The sequence below is a fragment of the Arvicola amphibius genome, chromosome X (genome assembly GCF_903992535.2).
Source record: "Arvicola amphibius chromosome X, mArvAmp1.2, whole genome shotgun sequence".
Taxonomy (NCBI): Eukaryota; Metazoa; Chordata; class Mammalia; order Rodentia; family Cricetidae; genus Arvicola; species Arvicola amphibius.
In genome coordinates, this window is record NC_052065.1 from 31,580,432 (window position 1) to 31,602,898 (window position 22,467).

At 35.1% G+C, this 22,467-nt stretch overlaps 1 protein-coding gene across 19 annotated transcripts in view; it reads left to right on the top strand.

Moving 5' to 3' along the window:
* Kdm6a (lysine demethylase 6A) overlaps positions 1 to 21,823 on the top strand; it is a 142,307-nt gene extending 120,484 nt beyond the window's left edge. For 7 of the 19 annotated variants that reach the window (XM_038316933.1, XM_038316936.1, XM_038316939.1 and 4 more), the window contains 6 exons: positions 564 to 751; positions 1,497 to 1,638; positions 15,102 to 15,143; positions 16,112 to 16,238; positions 18,408 to 18,595; positions 19,599 to 21,823. In XM_038316933.1, the coding sequence (XP_038172861.1) occupies positions 564 to 751; positions 1,497 to 1,638; positions 15,102 to 15,143; positions 16,112 to 16,238; positions 18,408 to 18,595; positions 19,599 to 19,680 (769 nt within the window). In that variant the 3' untranslated portion in view covers positions 19,681 to 21,823. The remainder of the gene's footprint in view (positions 1 to 563; positions 752 to 1,496; positions 1,639 to 15,101; positions 15,144 to 16,111; positions 16,239 to 18,407; positions 18,596 to 19,598) is intronic. The other 12 variants (XM_038316937.1, XM_038316943.1, XM_038316946.1 and 9 more) reach the window with 3 other exon arrangements.
* Positions 21,824 to 22,467: the final 644 nt, after the last annotated feature.

Consider the following 22,467-nt stretch of genomic DNA (forward strand, 5'->3'; position numbering starts at 1 on the left):
CTCAGGTTGAACCCCCAAATCTGTCTCTTGGTTTTTATTATTTGTGCTTCATTAGCTGATCTTGTAAACCATATGGAAGTTGTCAAATTTTACCCCTTTTTTTCCTTATGAGTAAAAACAGCAGTAAAGACCTTTTCTCAAATTGAGTGGAGTTTCTGGTACTTATATATAGTGGTCTTATTTATATAAATAAATTCATCTACATCTTCTGTCTTTTAGTGATTTCCGGGTACTGTAAGAAAAAGAGAAGGGTTCAGCGACTAAAAGTAGAGTGGGGACTTAATAAAATGATATTAGAAGTTAAAAATATGTGCTACTTCAAAGTAGCTACAGATTTTCACTTGAATCTTGAAGAAATAAATTCAAGCAAGTAATGCTATCTTTAGATAAGTCTTCCTATACTTTACTGTAATTAATTTTAGTCTTTACATGCATACAGCATATTTTATTACTCTATCAGTTAAGTTTTATTGAAATTAATTAGCATTAAGAAACTTTTGACATTCTTTTATAAAGAATTTATTAGAGCCCTTGATCCATTTGTTCTGTTTTTCTTATTTCAGAAATAATTTAAATTTCTTAATGGGTTCTTGGTGGCCCAATCTTGAAGATCTTTATGAAGCAAATGTTCCAGTGTATAGGTTTATTCAGCGACCTGGAGATCTGGTTTGGATAAATGCAGGCACTGTTCATTGGGTTCAAGCTATTGGCTGGTGCAACAACATTGCTTGGAATGTTGGTCCACTTACAGGTATTTTAAAATAATATGCTTGAAAAAAGATTTGACCTTAAAAAAAAACTAATAAATGTATTTAGAAGAAAATGTCTCCTTTTTATTATAATTTTTTATTATAAAAGTTAAATGTTAGTTAACTATTGAATCTAAAACCATAAGTCCTTAGCAAATAAAAGGCTTATATAGTTATATACATGGAAGATATACTTGTAATAATTTTTAGAGTCCTTGATTTTGCTTTATAAAGGGGCCTCTTTAAGGGAGACAAAACCTAAGTAAAAATACATTCTTTTAGATTTTTCTTTTTTCTCCTGTATTGGTTTATGAAATACAATTTGAATTATGCCTATCTTTAGAGATTAAGCTGTGGCCTTTGGAGCCAGAAAGACCTGGATTTAGATTAGGAGTTGGCTTTTGTGAACTTGGGCAAATTACTTGATTTCTCGAGTCCTTGATTTCTTCATCTAGTGATGAAAATAAAATCAATAAGGAAATGCTAAGAATTAAATGAGATAATGGATGAAAAAATTATCACAAAACATAAATATTATTGTTGTAAACCGGGCAGTGGTGGCACAAGCCTTTAATCCCAGCACTTGGGAGGTAGAAATAGGCGGATCTCTGAGTTCAAGGCCAGCCTGTTCTGTGGAGTGAGTTTCTGGACAGCCAGAGTTATAGAGAAACCCTTGTTGGGGCGGGGGGTATCTTCACATCTTTTGATAGATTTTGTTTTTGTTTTTTAATCCCCCCTCCCCTCCAGCCTGCCAGTATAAGTTGGCAGTGGAACGGTACGAATGGAACAAATTGCAAAGTGTGAAGTCAATAGTACCCATGGTTCATCTTTCCTGGAATATGGCACGAAATATCAAGGTTTCAGACCCAAAGCTTTTTGAAATGATTAAGTAAGTACTTTCTAAAATTGTACTGAACTCTTGCCGGAGTCGGGGTGTTGACTGTCAAATACTTTTTCCCCTTAGAATTATGTCCACATTAAAACAAAATCATTCAGAAGTCTAGCAAAATATGAGAATCTGCAAATATAGTTCCCTTCCAAATAGCCTGTTATGGTTTAAAAAGGAATAAAGTTATAAATTGTTGTACAGCAGAAGATTCACTTTCTAATGCTTTCCTGCTCTTCTCAATATCAAATGTCTGCTTTTAGTCACTGAAGGAAAAATATCACAGAATAATTGTTATAGAAAAGTTAATATAGGGAATTGCCTGAAATGTCAGTTTTCCAGAGTTTTAATTGTCTTATAATTGTTCTCCATATTTTAGCTGTTTGCACTTTCAATGTTTGTATAAATTCTTAGTGACTTACTTTGACTACTAGTAAATCATTGTCAGGTTCTACTTAGAAGTAATATTTTTGAACAGTTTTTGTTTTGTTTTTCTTTTTAAATAGTGATATTCCACTATCAAAAGATAGGGAATTCTGGTGAAAAAAAAATATGAGAAGTGAGGGCTGGGGTGATGGTTAAGTAAGTAAATTTCCCATTGTGTAACCATGAAGTTCTGCGTTCAGATCCTTAGAAGCCAAGTCAAAAGCCTGGGTATGACAGCTGGTGTCTCAGCACTTGCTGGCAGAGACTACCAGAACCCTGAAGTTCTTTGGTCAGCCAGCCAAGCTGAATTGATGAACTCCATATTCATTGAGAGACCCTGTCCCAAAGTACAGGTGAAGAACCTTTTGAGAAAGACACCTGACATGAACATGCATGTGCATGAGCATCTACACAGATATATGCATAAATATTCATACACAAAAGATAGATGGAAAACGATGGATTTAATTGAGTCCTTTCAAACCTAAATCCAAATTTTATGAGTAGACAAGGTAACATGTCTGTGTACTTTCTTACAGCAATCTTTTATTTGTACTATTTTACCTCATTCTAAAACCAGGTAAAATATATATGAAGAGAAATAGGAATGAAATCAAGTATAGCATGTTCTTATAATGCTTTTATATAATGAATACTTGGCACCATATTCACCATATGATCATGGCTGGGAGTTGTCTTTAACCTGTTATGCCTCAGAACAGCTAGTTTGCTTACAATAGCAAATTCATTGCTTGTTGATTATTTGTGTGGTTTTGGTGGTAGAGTTATTGACCATGTTAAAGTGACTCAGATTATTGAAAAGTAAAGAGATGATATAACTTAAGGATTTACTAATATTTGTTCTTTTTGATTTGGAGATCTCACCCTGTATCTCAGACTGGCCTGGAACTATGTAGTCCAGTATGCCCTCGAATTCTATTTGCCTCACCCTCTTGAGTTCTTATGATTTATAGGCATGAACCACCACTGATGAGAAAGCATAATTGAAAAAAGCTGTTATGTAGTATCTATGTAGATTGGGTAGTTCATCACATTACATTTTGACTTGATTAGGATTTTATAAATGGAATCAGGATTATAAAAGGAATTAAGTTATAATTTCTACATAGCACAGTAGTTGTCTCTTTAACATTTATAACTTGTGATTATCCAGTAACTTTGAAAATTCTTGTCATCAGTTTAGATATTTTATAAATTAGTCTAAAATCTACCTGCTTTTTTGTTCCCGTTCCCTAAGTATAGTTCAACACCTGTTGAAGAACTGAGAACCAATTGTATACTACTAAAGGACACATAGTGGTATAAAGATGAATTTCCTCCATACAGTAGGTCTGACCCCCCTCCACATGTCGCTGGCAAATTCAGCCTCTCTTCCTTCCAGGGTTGCTCTCTTCCCAGAAGCCCTGCTTAGCCTTATTAAACCAATCAGAAGGTGCCTTAAGGCAAGTGAAGAAGGACAGACACAGTGATCAAATATCTCTCAACATTTTAGTATAGTAGGGAGAGATTACCTAGCAGGAAATCTGAGAGGTGATATATTTATAAGATACAATTGAAAAATAATTTGGGTAGAGATGGTAAGAATGCTACTTTTACTAAAGGAAAAGTGATAGGATTAGATCAACAACCGTCAGAGGATTTTAAGCAGGAGAGGAAGATGTTCAAATCCACTATAAGAAAATAGACATGGTTTCGTGGAGAGCAGAGTCTTAAAAGGTATGATTAGGTTTATCCTCTTGTCTTTATTATTGTGAAGCCTTGAGCACCTGTTCTCCATTTTACCTGGCACTACAAATGTCAAATTATCTTGCTCTTGATTGCATTCCTCATCAAATTAAGAACTCTGCTCCCAGCTTGGATTGTCATATGTGATTAAGAAGGTCTTTTTTTTTGTTGTTGTTGTTGTTTGTTTTTGTTTTGTTTTTTTTCCCGATTATACCACTTGAAAATGCAAAACACAAGTACAAGTTCCTCAGCCTTGCTTTAAGATTACTTTTTACACAGCTTGGTCTACAAGAGCTAGTTCCATGATAGGCTCTAAAGCTACAGAGAAACTCTGTCTCAAGAAAAAAAAAAAAAGAAAAGATAGATAGATTACTTTTTACAGACTGAGCAGTAGTGGCACACACCTTTAATCTTAGTACTTGGGAGGCAGAGACAAGTGGATTTCTCTGTGAGTGCAAGGCCAGCCTGGTCTACAAGAGCTAGTTCCAGGACAGCTAGGGCTGTTACACAGAGAAGCTCTGTCTCGAAAAACCCAAAAGAAAAAAAAAATTACTTTTTACAATGCATTTAGTCATTGCTAAATGATAAAAAGCATACTTTTTATCAACCAAACATCTTGCTCTCATTCTTTCATTTAATGAATATTGATGACTGAATACAGGCTCTAAGCTAATCACTGAGGATTTATGAATAGGTCCAATTACTACACATAAGTGGATAGAATGCAAGAAATGCAATGATAAGTCCATTGGAGTCTTCCAGAGTCTAGAGAAGTCCTTTTGTTCTTTTAAGCTGTGCATTCTTCTGAGTTCAGTCTTAAGTATTGCCAAAACATACTAAGAAGCTATGTGTCCTAGGGAGACATATAGTTTGTATAAATGTTGAAAATACAGACAGGATGAAAGTGGCCCCTAGAGCCAACTGTTGTACTCACTTTTCTATTGCTGTGATAAAATACCAGGGCCATGGCAACTTATAAAAGAAATCATTTTCATCACCATCATGGTGGGGAGCATGGTGGCAGGCAGGCAGGTAGGTGCTGGAGCAATAACTGAGAGCTCATGACCACTCTGTAGCTTTGGAACCTATCCTGGAACTAGCTTTTGTAGACCAGGGTGGCCTCAAACTCAAAGAGTTCCACCTGTCTCTGCCTCCTGAGTGCTGGGATTAAAGACTTACGCAACCACCGCCCAGATAATAACCGAGAGTCCATATCTCCATCCACAAGCACAAGGCAATAAACTAACTGGGAGTGGTGTGGGCTTTTGAAACCTCAAAAGCCACCCCCACTCACCAATGATATACCTCTTCCAACAAAGCCACACCTCCTAATCTTTCCCAGTTCTAATTGGGGACCAAACATACAAATATATGAGCCATTGTCATTTAAATATACAAACTTAATACCACATCCACGGCACTATCAAAAATGTAGTGTGTTTTATCCGTAAATGAACCGTGAGAAAGAATTTCTGAGCTAGGAGATGATTCAGAAAGGATTTTACCAAAGACATACAACAGTATTATTCAGTCCGAATGTATCGGAGAATTCAGAATTTTTGGATTTAAAAAGGCAATAGAAATTTTATTTTCTTAGCAAGGTCTATCACATTGTCCTAGAATAAAACACATTACTATTTTTGTAGTAAAGCATATGCTAGTCATTGTGATGTGCTAAATGAAATCTGTAAGTAATTCCAGGTTAAGTTTTAACACCAAATGAGCTTATGAAAAATGGAGATATTAATAATATGCCATTATAGACTTGTATTTGCTTTTTAAAATCGAGCAATCTAATTCATGAGCTTCCCTTTCAGAATAAAAGTTAACACAGACAATGACATGTAGTTCTCACATTAGCAAAAAAATTAACTTAAAAGTGACATATATAATTACTACCTAATGCTCAGCAATAATTTACATTGTTAATAGAAACAGCCACTAAAAAATAACTTTCAGAAAGAAGACATTTCTTTCCCTTTGTTTGCTTTTTTACCCTTAAATTTGTTGCTTTTCTTTTTTTTTTACTTTTTTTAACTGAAAAAAATTTTTTTCGTGTAATAAATTCTGAGCATGCTTTTCCCTTCCTCCAGCTCCTCCACCCCTCCATCTGCCCAATTCCATGCCCTTTCTCTCTCCAAAAAAAACAAAGGAAACACACACCCTGCAAAAACAGAAACCAAAATATGTAGGCAAAAACCTAGTAAGACAGAAAATGTGCAAGCAAAGCAATATTACACAAAATGTCTGCGAAAATACCATTGAGTTTGTTTTATATTGCCCATCTAATGCCGGTCATGTTGACTACCCAGAAGTGTAATTAATATACCCAATGAGACTTCATTGGGGAAAACTAATTTTTCCTTTGCTAAATGGATATCAATTGTAGATAGATTTTTGATTAGGGGTGGGAACCTGTGTTCACTTCTCCCTCTCAGTGCTGGTACCATGTTTGTCTTGAACCTGTGTGCTGCCAGAGTCTCTGAGTTCATACGTGCATCAGCCAGTCCTGTTGTATCTGGAAAGCACTGTTTCCATGTAGTCAACCATCCCCTGTGACAATTACAATCTTTCCCTGAGCCCTGAGAGGAGGAATTTGATGAAGACATCCCATTTGGAACTGAGTATACCAAAATCTCTCATTTTCTACATATTATTGAGTTGTGGTCCTACTCTATTAGTTCCCATCTACTACAAGAGGAAGCTTCTCTAATGGATGAGCAAAGCACTGGTGTTTGGGTATAGCAGAAATGTCATTAGGAGTCATTTGGTTGCTATATTGGGTTTTCCCCTAGGCCCATGGCCTATCCAATCTCGGATAAAATTTGTACTGAGTGAGTTAACAATAAGAAATGGTGGTATTATTTGGTGTGATCTGCTAGTTACTTATTTTTAGCAGGAATTGCCTATACATTTTAGTATTTAGTTTTTTAAAACAATCTTTTCTTATTTTACATACCAATCTCAGTTCCCTCTCCCTCCCCTCCTCCCACTCCCTCACCTTCCCCCATCCCTACCCCCATCCACTCTTCAGAGAGGATTAGGGGAGTCAACAAAGTTTGGCACTTTCAAGCAGGACCAAGGCCCTGCCCTCCTATATCTAAACTGAACAAGGTATTCCTCCAAAAAGAATGAACTCAAAACTAATTCAAGCAGTAGGGATCAATTCTGTTCCCACAAACTGCTCCAGTCACACAACTGTCACTCACATTCAGAGGGTCTAGTTTGGTCCTATGCAGGTTCCCCTGCTGTCAGTCCAGAATCAGTGAGCTCCCACTAGCTCAGGTCAGCTATCTCTGGGTATCACCATCATGGTCTTGACACTTTTGCTCATATTATCACTCCTCCCTCTCTTCAACTGGACTCTGATGGCTTGGCCCAGTGCTAGTTGTGAATCTGCTTCTGCTTCCATCGGTTGCTAGATGAATTTCCTATGATGACAGTTAAGGGAGCCATCAATCCAAATACTAGAGAAGGCCACTTCAGGCACTTTCTCCACTGTTGTTTAGGGTCTCAGCTGGGGTCATCCTTGTGGATTCCAGGGAATTTCCATGGTGCCAGGTTTCTTGATAGCTCCATAATGGCTCCCTCAATCAAGATATCTCTTTTCTTGCTCTCCCTCTCTGTCCTTCCCCCATCTTGGCCATCCAGTTCCCTCATGAACTCCCCACTTCCCTTTTTCCCTCCCCCTCCCCTTCCACCCTTCCTTCTCTACCCCTAAGCTCTCAATTTTCTGCAGAGTTCTTATCAATTTCCCCTTTCCAGGGGAGTCCATGTATGCCTCTCAGGGTTCTCCTTGTAACCTAGCTTTTCTGGGGTCATGGATTACAGGCTGGTTATCCTTTGCTTTTCCATATGAAGTTAAGTAGTGTTCTTTTGAGGTCTGTGAAGAATTGTGTTGGGATTTTGATAAGGGATTGTATTGAATCTGTAGATTGCTTTAGGTAAGATTGCCATTTTTATTATGTTTATCCTACGTATTTAAGAACATGGGAGATCTTTCCATCTTCTGATAATGTCCATCACCTTCTTTCTTCAAAGACTGAAGTTCTTGTACAGGTCTTTCACTTCTTTGGTTACAGTCACCCCAAGATATTTTGTTGGTTTTTGCTATTGTAAATGGTGATGTTTCTCTGATTTCTTTCTCAGCCCTTTATGATCTGTATATAGGAGGGCTACTGATTTTTTTCCAGTTGATCTTGTATCCTGTCACATACTGAAGGTGTTTATCAGCTGTGGGAGTTCCCTGGTAGGATTTTTGGGGTCACTTTTATATATATAATCATCTGCAAAGAGTGAAAGTTTGACTTCTTTTGTTCCAATTTTTGTATCCCCTTGATCTCCTTTTGTTGTCTTATTGCTCTAGCTAGAACTTCAAGAACTATGTTAATAGATATGGTGAGAGTGGTAGCCTTGTCATGTTTCTGATTTTAGCAGAATTGCTTTGAGTTTCTTTCCATTTAATTTGATGTTGGCTGTCGGCTTGGTGTATATTGCTTTTATGTTTATATCCGTTCTTATATCCCTGATGTCTCCAAGACCTTTATCATGAAGGAGTGTTGAATTTTGTCAGAGGCTTTTTTAGCATCTAATTAAAGGATCATTTTTTTTTCTTTTTTCTTCTTTCAGTTTATTTGGTGGATTTTTGAGGACCAACCTTGACAAAAATACCTCTTTCCAGGGTAGGGGCTGGTCCCGGACACTGGATTACATTGTCAGATTTTTGTATGTTGTACCATCTTTACATATCTGGGATGAAGCCAACTTGATCATGGTGGATAATTTTTTTTCTATATTTTCCTGGATTCTGTTTGCCAGTATTTTATTGAGTATTTGTGTCAGTGTTCATGAGGGAGATTGGTCTGTAATTCTCTTTTTTAGTTGAGTCTTTGTGTGGTTTGCGTATCAGGGTAATTGCAGCCTCATAAAAAGAGTTTGAAAATGTTCCTTCTGTTTCTGTTACGTGGAACAATTTGAGGAGGATAGGTTTTAGCTCTTCTTTGAAATTCTAGTAGAATTCTGTGCTGAAAAAGGCCCTGGGATTTTTTTGGTTGGGAGGCTTTTGATGACTTCTTCTATTTCCTTAGGGATTGTTGATCTATTTAAGTTGTTCATCTGGTCTTGAATTAATTTTGTTATCTAGTACCTATCCAGAAAATTGTCCATTTCTTTTACATTTTCCAGTGTTGTGGAGTACAGGTTTTCGAAATATGTCCTAATGATTCTCTGGACTTCCTCGATGCCTGTTGTTATGTCCCCCTTTTCATTTCTGATTTTGTTAATTTGGATATTCTCTCTGTGCCTTTTGGTTAGTTTTGATAAGGGTTTGTGTATCTTGTTGATTTTTCTCAAAGAACCAACTCTTTGTTTCATTGATTCTTTGTATTTTGTTTGTTGATTTCAGCTTTCAATTTGATTATTTCCTGTAATCTACTCCTAGGTGAGTCTGCTTCTTTTTGTTGTAGAGCAGCTTTTAGATGTACTGTTTAGTCACTGGTGTGAGCTTTCTCCACTTTCTTTATGTAGGGACTTAGTGCTATGAATTTTCCTCTTAGTACTGCTTTCATAATGTTCCATAGATTTGGGTGTGTTGTGTCTTCATTTTTATTGAATTTCAGGAAGTCTTTAATTTCTTTCTTTATTGCTTCCCAGGGGTGATTCATTTGAGCAATGCTCAAATTCCATGAGTTTGTAGGCTTTCTGAAATTAGTGTTGTTGAATTTTAAAAAATTTAAGCCATGGTAATCTGATAAGATACAGGGGGTTACTCCAATTTTTTTTGTATATGTTAAATTTGCTTCGTTACCGAATATGTGTTCAATTTTAGAGTAGGTTCCATTAGGTGCTGAGATGAAGGTATATTCTTTTGTGTTTGGGTGGAATGTTCTGTAGATGTCTGTTAATTCCATTTCAGTCATGGCATTTGTTCTCTTATTTCTCTGTTAAGATTCTGTCTGCTTGTCCTGTCCATTGGTGAGAGTGGGGTGTTGAAGTCTCCTACTATTAGTGTATGGGGTTTGATGTGGGATTTAAGCTTTAGAAATGTTCCTTTTACATATGTGGGTGCTCTTGTATTTGGGGCTTAGGTGTTCAGGATTGAGACTACATCTTGATGGATTGTTATATAAATTGTCCTTCTCCATCTCTTCTGACTGATTGTAGTTTGAAGCCGATTTTGTTAGATATAGGATAGCTACATCTGCTTGTTTCTTAGGTCTATTTGGCTGGAAAGTCTTTTCCCAAACTCTTTACTCTGAGGTATTGTCTGTCTTTGAGGTTGAGGTGTGTTTCATGATGGATCCTATTTTCATATTCATGTTAGCCTGTTTTTATAGGTGAATTTGAGTGTATTGATATTAAGAAATTAACAACCCGTTATTTTTTTTATTCCTTTTATTTTTCGGTGGGGTGTGTGTGTGTGTGTGTGTGTATGTGTGTGTTCGTTCTTTGGGTTTTGTTGGTGTGGGGTTATCTGTTGCCTGCATTTTTATGGGTGCAGTTAGCTTCCTTGGGTTGGAGATTTCCTTTTAATACTTTTTGCAGCGCTGGATTTGTGAATAGGTATTGTTTAAATCTATTTTTTCATGGAATATCTTGTTTTCTCCGTCATGGTGATTGAAAGCTTTGCTTTTTTATATGGTTTCTTTGTGTCTGCAGCACATCTGTCTAGGACCTTCTGGCTTTCAGAATTTCTCTTGAGAAGTTGGGTGTAATTCTGAAAGGTTTTCCTTCATGTTACTTGGCCTTTTTCCTTTGTAAATCTTAATATTCTTTTATTCTGTATATTTAGTGTTTTGATTATTATATGGCAAGGGGACTTTTTTTTCCTTTGGTCTAGTCTATTTGGTGTTCTGTAAGCTTTTTGTACCTTCATAGGCATATCATTCTTTATGTTGGGAAGGTTTTCTTCTATGATTTTGGTGAATATATTTTCTGTGCCTTTGAGTTGTACTTCTTGTCCTTCTTCCCTCTTATCCTTAGGTTTGGTCTTTTCATGGTATCCCAGCTTTCCTGTGTATTTTTAAGAATTTGTTGAATTTATCATTTCTTTGACCATTGAATCTATTTCCTCTATCGTGTCTTCAAGTCCTGAGATTCTCTCTTCCATCTCCTGTATTCTGTGTTGTATAATTGCATCTGTAGTTCCTGATTGTTTAATCCAGACTTTCCATCTCCAGAAATCCTTTGGTTTGTGTTTTCTTCATTGCCTCTATGTCAATGTTCAAGTCTTGAAGTGTTTAAACAGTTTGCTTGATCTATTTGTTTATATTTTTCTGTTGTAGGACTATTAGGTTTTTGTGTTGCCATATTGCTCTTTAGGTTGTTGAATGTATTCTTGTATTTGGCTCCTACCCATCTCTTTCTCCAGTTGGTACTGGCAGTGTCTTTGCCTATTGATCCAATCTTTGTAGTCAGTGTCTGTGTCTCAGGGATCCTTTCTTGGACCAATCTTCACAGTTGCCCTCTATATCATAGGGAACTCCTCTTGGTGCATTTGTGCAGTCACTGTTTCAGGGAGCCACTGAGATGTCTGGGGATGGATGCGTTTAGAGGTAGAGTAGGAATTGTAGATTTTGGAGTCCAATTTAGGAGTATTGGAGCAGCCTTCCTGCAGGAGCCTTGCCAGTTGGCTGTCTAGTACAACTGAGATGGGTGAGGGAAGGGCCAGGGGTTTTTCCCTGGGTCCTAGGGCCTAGAGACGGCTTTGTCCTTCTGAGGTCGCGGGGCATCTTGCCTATACTTCTTTAAATAGGTCAACATCCCTCATGATTTTATTTTTCCTTTCACATTTTCAAGTTCAAGTTTGGTCTTGATGGGCCTTGAGATCATAAAGTCATTTATCTGAATATGTCATTTAACAGATCTCTTGTTTCTACAGTCTAGTTATTTTACTGAAATCCATTCATATTTGTTTCAGTCTTCCACATAAATGACTCCAAAGAATATTATCTTGATTACCTGACTCATTTCATAAAGCAATGAACTTGACTCAATGATCACACCAAGCACCTCATGAAATTTTTATTGGGAAGTCCGTAAATAATATTCTGTTGATTTCATTGAATGATTGAAATGAGCAGAACCTTTTTTTGCTCATACCCCATATACTGCAAATGAACTTGGTTTCTTCTTGCTTAGATCAGGCTTAGGTAAGCCTTCATAGGTTTTAACTTCTGTAGTAGTTGCAGAATATAGAGTATGACTGGCTTTAGGTAGCACAGAACTTGAGTTCTTATGACTTAATTTTTTTTTAATTAAGCAGTCAGGTGAGTGAATGGTTCTGCTGACTTAGAAGTATCAATCTGAAATATACATTTGTATCTTTTGGGTAGCTGAACAGTAATTACTTCTCAGGGGATAGCTACCATGGGTTTCTGAACTCTTACTGATTTTTTGAAATACAATAGTATTCTCACAAAGAAATAAATTAAACCTTCAAAGTTAAAGCTCCTGATTTCATTTTATCATTGACTTAGTGAGACCTTGATTTTCAGCCATGTGCTTGATTTAAATGAAATTCTTAGATGACTTAGTCATACTCAGATACCCACTGTGGTCAAAGGGTAAACAATCCTGACCTGATGGGTAGGTGGTATGTTAGCTTGCTTTTTGTTGCTGATTAAGTTAAGAGAGACCTGTCCCTGGCCAGCCACCTCTAGGTATACTTAAAATTTCTTAATAGCAGATTGTATTCTGAAAAGAATTGTAAAGTGCAATGTCAGATTAATCCTTGTTTCTTCTGTAACTTAGAAACTTAGTAAAGATGCCCCTAACATGTCATAATAATTCTATATGTTCTTAGCGTCTTTATACTATTATGAATAGGTTCATTTCTTATTACTGTCTTGCTGCTAAAACCTCACCTGAAAATTAAAATTTTATAAGAAAAATTGTTTAAAATTATTGTGTTGAGGGGGCTGGAGAGATGGCTCATCGGTTAAGAGCATTGCCTGCTCTTCCAAAGGTCCTGAATTCAATTCCCAGCAACCACATGGTGGCTCGCAGCCATCTGTAATGAGATCTGGTGCCCTCTTCTGGCCTACAGACATACACACAGACAGAATATTGTATACATAATAAATAAATAAATATTTAAAAAAAATTATTGTGTTGAAAAATTGTTCTTTCAACAGCCCCCCAACACACACTATTACCTCATTGCCTTCCTTTGCACAAGATGCCTTTCCCCATCTTCCTACTCAAATCTAAACTGGTATATTCTAATTAAGAAATTTCAGCTGCAGAATAGAAAATTTCCCTTCATTTGAAAAGTCTCTCTTCCTCCTTTTAGTGTCCATGATATCCTGAATATCTTGGTTTAGTATGTCAGTTTATGAATATAGTGTTTTTATTTTCATTCTCTTATGAAGTTGTTTCTCAAATTTCACTTCTCTTTTCAAATCAGTTTTGACTGGGCTAGAGTCTACTGTGTAACTTCAAATGTACTATGCTTTCAGTCTCTTTCTGTGGTTGTCTTGTTATTATTATTTTTTTAATGTGTATGAGTCTCCCTGGGCAGGTCAGGCTAATCGAAACTTCTGCCACTGTCTTCTAAGTGCTAATAAGTTGTAGACACCACTCTATCCAACTACCTTCTTTCTTTTGTATAGTTTTTCATCGAACGGTTAAAAAGCAGGTCTTGAGTGTTAAAGAATTGTCTTTCTCTAGCTGCTAAAATAACTTTTTACCCTGTTCCTAAAATGTACTTACACAAAAAATAGCATATTTTATCTTAAGACAATTTGGTTATCTTTCTTTTCTTGCTACTGATTTACGCTTTAATTCTTAGTAAAATGAAATCTTAATTGCTATCAGGTAATGAGAATGTTGATGCTATGACTTCTAGATTCATTGTCCTTGAATCTCTTGATTTGCAGTTTTTTTTAAAAACCTGTTCATTCCTTATCTCTCTAAATTCTCTATTTTAACTGCTGAACACAGAATTTTAATGTTAAAAAACAATAAAAGCAAGGAAAATATACATTTTCAGAAAACTACGGTTTTTAAGATTATTATAACAGAAAATAAAAATTACGGAGTAATTGCAGAAGGCTATTCCTGGCATCCCTTAACTGTAGCTTAATTACCAAAGTAGTTAATAACATTGAAAATGAAGGCTCATTTTATGAGTAAAGACTAAAACAATAATCAGTAGATCCAAGGCTCTGTTTTTCAGGGCGTGTGGTGATGGGGGAATAGAGGGAGTGAGAATAGGTCATGGAGAGTAACCCCCAAAAGAAGATGGAGACATTTGAGGCTTCCTGCTTTTCAAACCCCAAATTCAACTAGTCTAGTGGCTTGTCTTTCTTTCATACAAATTTAGTTGTACTGAAGCCCCAAGTTTCATCTGTTTGCAATACAAAGATAATTGTATTTGTAATACAGAGATAGTTGGCATAAGGCAAGTGAATTACCAGATACATTTCCCCGCCTGATTATTTTTTATTCATTTTTGTTTGTATTATTTGTGTTTGCCTTTATAGGAGCATAGTTGAATTTACAAATCTTCCTTATATATCTGCAGTTTGAGCATTGTTTTTCTTTTCTTAAAGAAGGAAAATGGTGTTTTGAAGCTTTGCATTAAAAAAAAACTTGAGTAAGAGTTGTGCCTTAGTCCTTAGTGAGTGAACTATGGGACATGGAATAGGGAAGACAGTAGCAGGAGCTAAAAGATTTTAGCTGCTACTTTGTCTGGTACCCTAAATATAAACACATATGCTGCTTACTTTGACAACTGCTTTTAGGTTTGACGTTTAGCCACAACTTAAACCATAAGTTTTTTGTTTTTTGGGTTTTTTGTTGTTGTTGTTATTTTTTTTGGTTTTTGGTTTTTTTTTTTTTTTTTTTTTTTTTTTTCTTTTGGTTTTTCGAGACAGGGTTTCCCTGTAGTTTCTAGAGCCTGTCCTGGAACTAGCTCGTGTAGACCAGGCTGGCCTCGAACTCAGAGATCCGCCTGCCTCTGCCTCCCTAGTGCTGGGATTAAAGGCGTGCGCCGCCACCGCCCGGTTAAACCATAAGTTTTTAAATAAGTTGTTAAACATTAAAAAATTCAAGAAACCAAAAACAGTGAATTTCTTAGAATATGATCCTTAAAGAAAGCCTGCAACCCTAAAATTAACAGTATTATGTATTTTATAAGTTTATAGCTAAATAACCTTTTCTAGTCATATCCCCCAGGAATTAATATTCATGAGTCCTGGAAATAGCAATACTTTACCCTGCTAACTTATGATGAAAGTAAGATGAAGGTAAATATACTGTTACTTATATCTTAAATTTTAATTGTTTGACAGTCAAGTATTTATTGAACACCTACTGTATATGGCAGCCAGACGGTGAGTAGAAAAAACTTGCTTTCAGGATGATACTTCGTTGATGAACCTTTTCTCTATGGTACTTTCAAATTGCTTTAGAAATTAGTCTAGTTCAGCCTCTGTGTTCAAAGGGAAAATCTGATTGCTAAGATTTACAGGAGAGTAAGAATATAACAGTTCCAAGTAGTGATAGCAAACTTGAAAAATTAGTAAAAATTGTGAGAACTAGAAGAGGTACAAATTACAAGAAAAGTTCCATTGTGTTACTGTAAGTGAATTCTACCGTTACCTTAAGTTAAAATGAAGAAATTCATGTCTGTTTTACTTCTACCATAGTTAAACCAATTTTGTACCTTGTAGTTAACAAATTTATGAATTTATAAATTCTCTATTCACGGACTCTTAAGTTATGCAAACGGCTACACAGATGATGCTGTTATTGAGTATTTAAGTGGTATGAATAGAGATGATGTGTCATCCTGCCTGCCTAGAATCATAGCTGTTCATATCTGGAGATCAGACCCCTAACTTTATGGATGTGATGCTTGGAAAGGTTAATTAGTTTGCCCAGTTTTTATATATTAAGGCCTTTATGTTGTGATGTTTGAATACCAATTAATCTCAACTAAATGACAGAATATTGTCATCCTTAGAGCTGCTGTACATTTGTCCTATTTTTTTTAATCTGATATCTGAAAAATTAACATGCTATGAGCATGGTAGCCCATATCTAGTGTCTTAGCACTTGGAAGGCAAAGATCGATCACGTCAAACTTGAGGCCGCTCAAATGCATAGTGAGTTATAGGTTATCTTCAGCTATAAGATAGATCTCATAAATATCTGGCAAGGGGAAGCAGAAGATGAACAACAAAAGGAAAATAGGCATTAGGACCAAGACTCTTGGCATTATTTCTAATTGGTATATCTCTTAGGTGAAAAATACGCAATATTTAGCTACTAGTAATGAGTAAATTTTCCCTTATCATAGGTATTGTCTTCTGAGAACTTTGAAGCAATGCCAGACATTGAGGGAAGCTCTAATTGCTGCAGGAAAAGAGATCATATGGCATGGACGGACAAAAGAAGAACCAGCTCATTATTGTAGCATTTGTGAGGTAAGTTATAGTTCTTGCCCACAATTGTTTATGAAAAGTTTCTTTTGTTTTTTATATCAAGTTTTTTAGTAATGCATTTTACTGTGATTAGCATTGTGTTCAATTTTTATATTTTCTCATCAAATATTAATGTTTAATGGTGTAATATCATGTATTAGTATTAGTTAACCTTAAAAAGTATCTACTGTAGAGTCATTTGGAAAGTTATGAGATTTTAGATTGGGAGCAGCCTTGATGTACACAGATGTCAATAAGCTGGATTGAGTTTAGTGTAGCTCAAGGTGCTTTGGTGTTTAGTTCTCTGGTGGAATTCACAATTCACTTGTCAGTCTTCTGTGGCTAAAGGTTGCAAAAGGGACAACAATAAAGTGGTACCTGGTCTAAAGCTACTTAAAATCTTTCGGAGGAAGATAAATTACAATCAGCTAATAGTACTGCATATCAGACTATAATGAATATAAAGGTGGGCTTAGTAGAACAATGCAGAGAGAGAAATAATAGTTTTTCTTTTTCCGGTATTGGCAATAAGAGCTCACAGAAACAAGAAATCCATAGCTTTTACTCCTCTTTTGATGGATGAATATGATTTCAATAGGCTCTACAAACTCTAGTGAGAATACGGATTGACTGTAATGGGTACCTAGAGTGGGGAAATGGAATGGCTTTAGAAAAGGGTAGGTAGCCTACTGTGGTTACAATACTGACAGTACAGATTCTTCTCATAAATCTAGGTGACATGCAGCTTTCAGTGCATTTTGAACGCTGTCAGATAATGTGATATTTATTCCAGAGTCAGTGAATCCACCAGAAACTTTTGAGAAATCAACATAGTTAGATGTCTGTTTCAGAAAAAGAAATGGTTGGAGAGGACAGAGAAAACGGAACACATTATAATAATCTTGTAAGAGAAGATCCCTTTGCCACATATACTAGACTAGACTATAATATGGCAATGAGTTGTTAAAATGGAACAAAACTTTAAATAAGCAGTGGTTCTCAACTTTCCTAATGCTGCAACCCTTCAATAAGTTCCTCATGTTGTCGTGACCCTCAACCATAAAGTTATTTTTGTTGCTAATTCATAATTTTGCTACTGTTATGAATCGTAAGTATTTTTGGAGCTAGAAGTTTGCCAAAAGGGTTATGGCCCATAGATTGAGAACAACTGATCAAGAAGATGAAATCCACAAGGTAACTTATTAAAAGGTAGAAATGAGGGACAAGTTAAAGAATGCATACAAATTCTCCAGCTCCACTGCTTAGGTTCATGTTGTTGCCCATTAATGATAATGGGAAATATGATAAACTCTGGATTTTGAGTTAGCTCATTCTCATTAATAGTTTTCTATTCTTGAGGAAATTTAAGGATAAGTCACAGATGGCAATACTGACGATCCATTCAAAACCTTGAAAATTGATGATTCTGGTGTTAGCTTTAATTTTAAATGATTGAATTCATTAGATATTTTAATGGTAAATAACCTGATCAGAGTAAGTTAATGAGGAAATAGATGTGTTTTATACCTCACAAAAATGAACACATGAGCTTCTGAGTATGTGAGAATGATTCCTACACCAGTGTTACTAAGACAGATATATATTATTTCTAATGTGTTTCTAAAACTTATGAGTAGTAGTTTTACCATAAGGCTTATAACACAATATTTACTCTGTTATTTGCCAGTTTCCCCACCTGTAAAATAATCAGATTATAAACCTTCATACTACAGGTGTGTTTTGAGGATTGAGTAAGCACTAGGCACTATGACATGTTCTGGCAATGCAAATATGAATACAGTCTTTGTATTTAAAGAGTTCAGTCTATGGAAAAAGGCACTTATTCATATGTGGTGCCCTGTGATGAATTTTGTCATGGAGACGTAGAAGGAAAATAGTGATCATTTGATCACTATTTTAAACTGGCATTTATGAAATTTTTAAATTGTTTTAACAGATTTTTATACATTCATTTCAGTCCCTCCCCCAAATATGACTGCTGTCATGTCTTGGGATTTGGTGCAGTGTAAACATTTTCAGTCTCATCTTAACCCACTCCTCCATGTTTTAGACTGTCTATAGTTCTGTTAAAGTAGAAGTCCATGATTACATAGAAACGTACTATAAACATCACCATCTCTGTTGACCGCAGTTTTTATTTGTGTAAAACAGGTGGAGGTTTTTGATCTGCTTTTTGTCACTAATGAGAGTAATTCTCGAAAAACTTACATAGTACATTGCCAAGATTGTGCACGAAAAACAAGTGGAAATCTGGAAAATTTTGTGGTGCTAGAACAGTACAAAATGGAGGACCTGATGCAAGTCTATGACCAATTTACATTAGTAAGTGAAATCAACATGTGAGTACATTAGCTGGGTTGAGAGGCAGTAGTGTATGTTCTGCCACCTGATAAATGGGAGGTAATGAATGAAATATGTAGATTTTCCTTTGGTTCAAGATACTGCATGAGGGTGTGTGTGTGTGTGTGTGTGTGTGTGTGTGTGTGTGTGTGTGGGTCCTACCACCATCTCCTCTAAGTATTCCTGTAAAATTGATGTATATCTTATCATTTCATCTTGGTTGATAGATTGCTTGTTTACATAGTTAGTGCCCACAAAAAGAATCAGAGTATGCTTTGAAATATACTTCTCCTTTTCGGGCTAATTGAAATTGTTTAGAATTGTGTACTAGCAGATGTTTTAATTCCTTGGGAATATTTGAATAGCGCTTGCTTCCTGGCGTGTGCTATATAACCTTATGAAATTCAACTATACTCACAAATCACAAAGTCTTTTTATTGCCAGCAGCAGGTGCTAATGGGAAGCATTTCACTCAAAGCAGATCTGAATAGAACTATAGACGTAATTTATGAATTTTTCTTTTCTTCCAATACGTTCCACATATGTAATCAAAAACTAACTGGTGAAGTTCCTGATATTTTCATTTGGATGGTCTTCAAGATTGCTTCAGGCAAAAAGAAAAACATTTGAAATTTACTGAAAAAAATGTGTTATCTGTGTAAGATAGATCCCAGAAGGCTGTCACTAGTATAATTGTAGTTAATTTGTTTAAATTGTTTTGTAAAGCCCCATCAAAGAAAACAATATGTAAAAAGTGGTAAACTAATTTTCTAAGAGCTTTTGGAGGCATAGTGAAATAAGGATGGTCTTAGAGTCTTAGAAAAAGTATCCCGGTGGAAAAGATCACAAGGGAAGTTGTTCTGTTACACTGTGTAGCAAGGCTGTCGAACAGAAAATAATGTCTTCTAATCTCATAAACCAACTGTGTATTTGTAGCTGTAAACAAAGAAGCACAACTAATGATGAGTATACCAAAATAGTCTACCTTGCTTTTATTTCCAGGCTCCTCCATTACCATCCGCCTCATCTTGATATTGTTCCATGGACAATAAACATGAGACCTTTTCTGCTATTCAGGAAGTAACCCAGTTCTGCACCACTAGTTTTTGTAGCTATCTCGTAAGGCTGCTGGCTGAAAACTGTGTCTATGCAACCTTCCAAGTGTGGAGTGTCAACCAACTGGACAGGGGAGAGTACTGCTCCTACGCCGGGACTCTCAAAAAAACTATAAACAGATGAACTTCAGAAAAAAATAATAATTCCCATGTTTTGTATATATCTGACAAAACTGGCAACATCATACAGACTACTGACTTGAAGACAACCTCTTTTATATTTCTCTATTTCTGGGCTGATGAATTTGTTTTCATCTATCATTTCCCTTTGGCAATTTTCCTCAAAAAAAAAAAAAAAATACTACTAGCCTAGCTGGTCGTTTCTTTGTAAGGTAGTTAGCAGTTTTAAGTCTTTCTTTGGTCCACTTTTTTTTTCTTTTAATGTGGAAAGTAAGTTTAAGTAAGACACTTTTTTACTGCTTTTATGTTTTTCTGTCTTGTTTTGAAACCATGATGGTTATACTTTTGGTTTCTAAATAAAACATTTTTAAAAAAATTAACAGCCAAGTCACAAAGATAATGGATTGCACATAGACTAAGGAATAAACTTCAGTTTTGTGATTTTTGTTTCTAATCTTGATGTAAATTTACACTATTTATAAATACATATTTATTGCTTGAAAATATTTGTGAATGGAATGCTGTTATTTTTTTCCAGATTTACCTGCCATTGAAATTTTAAGGAGTTCTGTAATTTCAAGCACTACTCCAATTACATTTTCTATGTGTAAATTAAACTGCTTAGCATTGTACAGAAACTTTTATTAAAATTGTTTAATGTTTAAAGAGTTTTCTATTGTTTGAGTTTTAAAAAGAATTTATGTACAGTGCCCAATTTTTGTTCACTTCTCAAATCTGATTATATATATTTTATATATACTTATGTCTGTATATATAATATATATAGAAATCTAGATATATATGTATAAAGATTTAGAACTTAAATTTTTCTTGCTTTAAGTTTCACATCTATGGTAGATTTTTGAGGTGTCTACTGTAAAGTTGCTTACAAAAGTATGATTATTTTTACAGAAATATATATGGTATGTATCTTCAAGACCTAAAATGTCAGACTGGTTTATTGTTAAATTGCAACTACTGCAGTTACAGACAAATAAAAAAAAAAAAATTCTTCCAAAATGTAGTATAATACAAAACAAATAGTGATTGAACTTAAAACTTTAAAGGGAGTTTTAATACAGTCTTGCCAAATCCTGTACATTACTCAGCATTTCATATGGGGAAACATTCCAGGATGAAGTGCCCTGTTTTAGAATGCAAATGAATTAAAAGGCTTATTTTTTTAATGTTAGGCAATTTTGAAATCTTACGTCTTCCTGTATGCATGACAGTGGGGTGGATGACTATAAATTCTTTATCACCAGTAGAATATATTAGGCTAAATAACATTCAAAAATTACTGTGAATTAATGCTAGTATTTCGTTTTATATAATAATAATGGCACCTTGCATTTGCACCTCAGTTTTCTGAAGTACTTGGAACACATTTTCATTTTATAATATAATTTTAAACAATACTCCAAAATTAGGGAAGAAACATAATCCTTTAAGTAAAGGGTAAGTGGGGTGGTTGGTGGTTGGTTGATTTATATAATTTAACAGCCCTATCTGTTAAAATGTTATGCTGAATGCATTATCTGTTCAGACAGTTTTTGGAGTGTATCTTCTTTGCAATTTAAGGACTGAAAGCTTAGAGATGTTTTATTCATTTGGTTACTAACGTGATAAACTGATTGTTTATTGGCATTAATTTCTTAAATCTTCAGGAAGGAATAATTCCCAAACTATTTATCAGAGTACTGATCAGTATGTTTAACCACAAATAGTTTAAATGGTTGCTTTGTGAAAATCATCTATCCGGAAAGTCCTCCAGAGTGAAATAAACTAAATGTTTTGTGAACAAAAAAATTGTAAGCTAACCTTAAAGGCTAAAACAACCAACTGTTCTTACTCAGTTCTCATTTTTCTTACCGGCATATCTTCTGTGTGATTTTGTTAAGATTAATTTATTGTCAAGATGACTTTGTTGTCTTACATTTATGTAGGAGAGATTTTATGTAACCCACATTTAAATAAATATATCAAGATTAATACTTGCTAGGAACTTAGTCTTTGAATAAGTAGAAAAGATTAAAAGTAGAAAACAAATCAGTATTCTCAAATAGATGAGTGAAGTTCTTTGTAAGCAGCTCTGTGTCAATTAACAACCTTTATGCTTTACACTTTTCAGGTTTTAGAAGCTAGGATAGTTTGGGGTTTTTTAAATTGCTTTTATAGGTAAATCCATTAAGTCACACTATACTGATGGCTTCATAATGAAACAAATTTGCATCACTGCACATACACTGTTCAGAAAAAGAAACTTACCACATAATGCAATACAAAACAGATGTTAATTCAAAGTGACAACAAAATTTTCTTCTTATTGGCACTAATTAAAAAGTAATTAATCTTAATGAACATCAATATAGCAATTTAGTTTACTTGTTATTTAGGTTAAATCAATAAAAAGTTCTAGGTTTTACATTTTGTAAGAAGTCACTTTTTCAAAGTAACAAATTGATAATTAGTACCTTTCAGAGTACTAGTGACTGACCAACTGAAACTGAAGATCAAATATTATTAGCATAATTTAAATGAGGCATCTGCCTCCGGATATGAAATAACTAGTTTTTATTGTGTGTCTGGTGGGGTAGCAGTACACATGTTCCACGCCATAAAGTGGATTTTCATTT